This window comes from Ambystoma mexicanum, chromosome 12, assembly GCF_040938575.1.
Source record: "Ambystoma mexicanum isolate Mex_15411 chromosome 12, UKY_AmexF1_1, whole genome shotgun sequence".
Classification (NCBI taxonomy): domain Eukaryota; kingdom Metazoa; phylum Chordata; class Amphibia; order Caudata; family Ambystomatidae; genus Ambystoma; species Ambystoma mexicanum.
The window spans coordinates 678,364,053-678,370,313 of record NC_090936.1 but is presented as its reverse complement, the minus strand read 5'-3'; the positions used below and the strand labels follow the sequence as shown (position 1 = coordinate 678,370,313).

At 45.6% G+C, this 6,261-nt stretch overlaps 1 protein-coding gene across 1 annotated transcript; it reads right to left on the bottom strand.

Moving 5' to 3' along the window:
- Window positions 1–5,381: 5,381 nt before the first annotated feature.
- LOC138514657 (ribonuclease HI-like) lies at window positions 5,382–5,966 on the bottom strand. The gene has a single exon (XM_069630091.1). The coding sequence runs from the start codon at window positions 5,964–5,966 to the stop codon at window positions 5,382–5,384; it is 585 nt and encodes a 194-aa protein (XP_069486192.1).
- Window positions 5,967–6,261: the final 295 nt, after the last annotated feature.

Genomic DNA, 6,261 nt, shown 5'->3' with positions numbered 1-6,261 from the left:
AGACAAAAACACAGCGCTAGTACTGGACTTCTCCGCAGCATTCGACATAATCAACCACAGCATCCTCATCGGGAGGTTGGAGGAAATAGAAATTGATTAAATCCTTCATAACAAACAGAACAAAAACCATATGGATCAAACCTTTGTTTGTGCCCTCCCCGTCTTTCACGTGCAAAAGGAATAAAAATAGAATAAAATAGACACACCCCGGACGGGGAATGAGGCAAGGAGAACAGGCTGCGAGAGTTCAAGGTAAGGTTTATGTACGTAAATGGCATCCAAAGAACTCTGCTGCCTATGAGAGCGCTCTGACAAGAATTAAGGTTACAATACATTTTATAGGAAAGATGTGTCATTGGTGACGCAACTAACATAGGGTACTACGTTGGTCCCGGATTGGACAGTCTATATAGTGCCTATGGTGTGGGCGGCATCTCTTCCTCCGGGTTGGCTGCTTGGTTGGCGGGAGGATGGACGTCAGGCGTCTCTGCTCCGAATGGGTGGTCAGGTTGCTGTGAAGCAGGGTGGCCACTAGCTAAACTAATATAATACATTCTTAAAAATGCATGCACTAAATAATAATCATTCAAAGTCTTTGAACAAATCATCATGTCTCTATAAACTTCACACACGTGTCTATACTATCAATAACATCGGATTATAAAGGCATTAGGTTAAGAGTCTTGACCACTGTAATAACACTGGTTGAAGTGAGGGTCTGTGTTCATAAAAATCTCTGGTATGTTGACATTTGTTAGTAGTAGACAACAATATACTGCAGCAGGGCTCTAATGTTAGTTGGGGGTCTGTTGGCTGGGCATCATGGCGTGGTCAGCGGTCTGGCACATAAAAGGGATACCTTGCAGGGGCACGGGGTTACAATGGCAGTAAGTTTCCACTGGCGAGGGTCCGGGGGCAAGGGCACGTTTGTGGAGATGGATGAGCTATGTGCTCAGCTCATGCTGGTTCACACACAGGACAGTGATCTCAGAGGAAGAGTGATGTGTTACATTTCTTTGTTGCAATTACCTCCGGCTTCAGCGTGTGAATGGAGCTGCAGAGTTTTCCAGTAGAGTGGGAAAGATGGTGGGGGCCATGTGCCCTGCGCGCCTGGCCATCGCGAGAAAGGAAAGAGAAGCGTTTTTGTATTATCGCAGTGAGGCCTAGTCACCAAGATGGAGTCAAAAGGGGGTACAAAAATGGATGCCCTGTGTCCTGCTCACTGGTCCCATCTACACAAATGTTAACCAAAGTCGACATTGCATAAGGGCAAGGGGCGAACCCACCATGGGAGGCACTTGGTCCGAGTTTGTACTGAGAAGTAAAGGATGCAAGGGGCCTTTTGGCCCCTTGCTCCCACACATTCCCCCCTTTCGTTACATCTAAAGTAACGAATTACAAACCTTGTGCTCTGTTATTCTCTCTTCGGTAATACTCAGCTTCGGCAACAGCTTCTTCCCATGCTGGGGTATCTTTTATAGGCATCCATGCTCTGCATACACTCCTCAAGCTATGCCCTCTTCTTGCATATTCATCAGGAGTGCACGTTAGGTATATCCCACCATCCCCATCCAGATCTACCCATACCTCTTTATACCATTGTAGCTCCCTTGGTTCTTTGATTGTGGTGTGATATAAATTATCAACTCTGTCCCCCTACTGCCTGTATATTGCAGTCATCCTGTATTTTGGGGGGTTATGTTCCCCTGTTTGTATTTGCGCATCTATCATAGTAGCTACCGTTGTCGGTCGGCCCATTGTTACCATCATCATAGCTGAGGTAGGCATACTTTTTACACAACACCGGAGACCTAATTGGCACACGCAGAAAAACAGCAGCACAAAGACGATGACAGGAACAAGTATTTTCATCATTACATTGACCCATGATGGTATCCAGCTGAACATGTTGTCAAACCATGTGCTTGGCTCTACTCCGCCCTCCGTTCTCATCCGTTCTCGTAAGCTGTGAACTGCTGATATTACATGGGAAAGTGTCCCGTTATCTGCATCTTCAAATGGCACTAATGTGCTACACGCACCCCCGATTTTTCGGCAAACACCGCCGTCCATTGCCGTGAGGAGGTCTAGAACATATCTGTTTTGCATTGTCATTAGGCGCAAGGCACAGAGCTCTATCTTTATTACGTTGAACCCTTCAGTGTCGTTGGCCAGTTGGATCAGCTCCCAGCGCACTATTTGTAACCATTTGGCATTGACTCACGCCTGGAGCCCTGGCGCTAAGAGCGATGCAAAGAATGTCTCTGCGGATGTGAAGAGCTTGTATTTTTGTGGAATCTCCGCAAGGAGTTTCCATGATTCAGACGAGATATAGTTGGATGATCTTTTACTTCGTGATCATTGTTTTAATTTCTCGTTCGGACAACAGTTCGTAAGCTGGTGGTTCTGTTTTTCCTTGTTGGGGTGTTGTCGATGGGTCTGCCGATTGCCCTGCTGCCGATTTGCCAGCCGATTCTCCTGCTGCTCCTTGAATGTGACTTTCGGGTACTACCATGTAGGGTGGCTAAGGCGCAAGTACCTTTCCAGGATGCAGGTAGGTGCAGGTAGTCTTGTTTACCGCATATCCAGTACATGTCCATGAGTGCTGCGGTACCTTTCTTCATATCAGGAATTATTATTGTCTTGTTGCATCTCTTTGTCACCCCCATGTTCACTTTCCCTTCCCTGTGGAAGCAGAGTTCATGCTGTATTTCTTTTTGTATTTTTATTGGCTTCTCCAGTGCGGTAATCCATGTTAGCTTAGTAACGTGTTGCGACCAGATAGGGGCACAAACTTTCTTCACCCACTGGAAGTTTTCCTCAGGTAGTCCTCTGAGCGCTTCTGCTTTACACTCGATAGTTTCATCGTGCCATTTGTTCTCTGCATACCTCGTCCCCTTTATGACAAAAAATGGCTCTTTGATGCAAATTAATCCTTGACGCCTGCTGGTGCATGTTCTCTCATTTTCCAGCATTTCTATTTTGACGGTGTGTGCCTGGAAGGTGCTTTTTATCCTACATAGAACAAGATGAATCAAACATTGAGCCTCCGACAAGGGCACTTCTTGTGGTACTAACATTTTGGGCATCCCTAATGCATGCGGTATGAGTGAACAGACATAGCAGCTTTTGTTAATTGCCTGCTTTGCCGTGGCACTCATGTCCAAATACCATTTGTTAGATTGATCGGGGTGACGGGGTTCTTCTATTTCGTCTAAACCCAGATCATGGTAAATGTTGTATCTTTTCCCCCCCGCCCCCCTTTTTTCTCTCCTCTTTCCCTCCTTCTTATAACTTCTTACTTTTCGATAATGAATTGGGAACACCCCAGCCCAGGCAGTATCATTACTGTTAGATATGACGTGTTTATACTCATTAGTAGCAGCAGTGTAATATGAGGTAGGTTCTATGGTTGTCTGCGCATGCATACTTGTGTTGGCCAAGTCACTCGGCCAATAATAGTCGCCATCATATTCATTTTTTCATTATCATTACTCATGCTTATGCCAGGGTGTAACAGGGAGATAAATGTTGGGTCAGCAGTGAAGTGCTCTAAAGCGTGTGTTGCATTTGTATCATTATCATCAGTGACATATGTTTCTCCCCATATTGTCTTTACTCCAGTCCATATTAGGCTTCACCCTTCTCGTATCAGTTGGGCCCCGCTCCCCCCTTTGTGCATATCATTAACCAGAGATAAGAGCGTATAATACCAGGCCATGAAGAACAGCATTACAGAAAGCAAAACAGCAGCACATTTTAAAACACATTCGATATTGCTGTACTTATTGGCCCTACTGCCATCCCTATTGCTAGCTAACATTAAATCAGCGTCTGTGAGTGCACTCCTTTCAGCCATTGTGTCACCTGGAGGGACGATATAAATTTGTTAAGCGACCAGAATATGCTTATCACATATACATATTTACACATTGCATTTAGTCATTATTTTCATTTACTTTAACTATATATTTTATATACATTTTTCTTTTATCAGCTTCACATATATATTCTTTTTACTTTTCATCATTTTTTTTATGGCGGGAGGAAGAATCAGAGAGAAAAAGAGAGTGGACGAGATAGAGAAGTAGGGGAAGGCAAATCATCTTTTCTGCTCCATTATAAGTACTTCTCAATTGATCAGGTTGTGATTAGTTCTCAACCTCACTTGTAGTGCTACTTGCACATGCCTGCTCACATTGATGGAGTTCGGTATCGCGCGCCCTCCTCAAATCTGAGAGGTGCACCCAATACTTCAGTCCCTTAACCTTCACTGCAGTGGGTGTACTATAAACCACCTCATATGGTCCATGGAACCTTGGTGAATTCCACCTTCTAACAAAACTCCTCACATATACCTGTGCTCCTGGCATTAGCGGCCCACTGGGGCTATCTGTGGCTGGCATTGTGGTGTCTGTTGCTGCATTTTCGGTGAACGGCGGTTCTATCTGTTGCGCTATGCTGTGTACCGCGCGTGTAAACTGGGTCAAGTATTCCTTAAATTCTTCCCCCAGCACTGTTGCAACCCTGTGCGCATCTTATGCTCTTCTAATCGGGGAAAGTGGGGTGTGTATTCGCCTCCCAGTCACAATTCCATGGGGGCTTAAATGGTGGTCTTTGCTTGGCTGCGTTGTGAGTTGGAACACTGCTAGGGGCAAGCAATACACCCCAATTTCGATAGTTTACTCTTGAGCAGGCCGTTGATCTTTTCCACCATCCCATTAGCCATCAGATGATAAATGGAACACAGTTTGTGCTTCACCCCTAGGAGTGACGTCCTTCTTTAAAGAGGTCATTCACAAAGTGCGTGCCATTGTCTGATCGTATCACATCACATATTCCCCACCTGGAAAACACTTCTCTCACCAAAAACTTAGATGCACACTTCGCGTCTGGGTGGGGGCATGGTCCCGCTTCCACCCACCTTGAGAAGGGGCATACTACCACAATTAGATATCTTGCCCCATTGCATCTTTCCCCCATTTCTGCATAATCTATGTGGAGCTCTCTAAAGGGCCCTACAGGCCGTGGCAAAGTCCCTCGTAATGTCCTCAAAGTCATCCCCGAATTGTATGTTTGGCATGTAGTACAATCTATGATAAATTTGGACAAATGTTCCTGTAGGTTGGGGACGAACCAATGTTCTTGAATGTCTGCGGTGATGTGTTGTTTTGCCACATGGGCCGGGAAATGCAGCTGTTGGAACGCTACCTCTAATAATTCTACCGGCATTACTACCTTCCCTGTTGCCTCTTGTCTCAAAATGAGGTCTGTAGGGGATTGTTTACACCCCCGTTTACTCCATAATTCTTGCTCCTCTATTGGTGCTCTTCTCTGTAGCTCTATTAATTGTGTTATGGGCGTGTTGCTATAGGCCTCTTCTAGTGGTTCTGTGATGGTTGTTTTAACAATGCACTCAGGCGCGGGGATACATTGAAATACAAGGCCTCCTTCGCCGCTGCGTCGGCTGCCGCGTTTCCCAATGAGAATGCATCTGTGTTGTTGGTATGGGCTTGGCATTTCACCACTGCTACTACTGATGTTTCTGCTAAGGCCTCTATTAGTTCATTCAATAATGTGGGGTGCTGTACTGGTGAGCCATCTGCTCTTCTGAACACTCTTCTATGCCAGCGCGATAGTCCTGAATCTACAGTGGTAGTTGCATACGCTGAATCTGAATATATAGTCACTGTGCATCCTTTGGCTGTATGTAATGCTTCAATTAATGCCGTTAGTTCAGCCGCTTGTGCAGAGTAATGGGAAGGGAGGCGCTTTTGGACAATCGTTTCATAGCTATCTTCCTCCATCCATACTATTGCCATTCCTACATGTTTCTCTCCTGTTTCTGGATTTATTGATGATGAACCGTCAATGAAGTATGTTTCCCCTTCCTGCAGAGCGTTTTCGCTCACTTTGGGAATATCGTCACCCTCCCCCTCATATGTTGCACCATCGTGCTCCTGCATGTCTTACGCAGTACACGGTTCTGTAATGAACGTTGCTGGGTTTACTGTTTTGCACCTGACTACATGCACGTTGGGGCTTGAAATAATTATCTCATATGCAGTCGCTCTTTGTGTTGTCAGTGTTGACTTTGACCGCTCAAGAATCGCAAATAGTGAATGCTCTGCTTACAGTGTTACTGAACATCCCATAACAATTGTGGCGCTCTTTTCAATGGCGAAGGCCGCAGCTGCGAGGGCTTGTTCGCACGCGAAGTGACCTTGCATTACTGCATCCAGTGTTCCGCTGTAGTAGGCC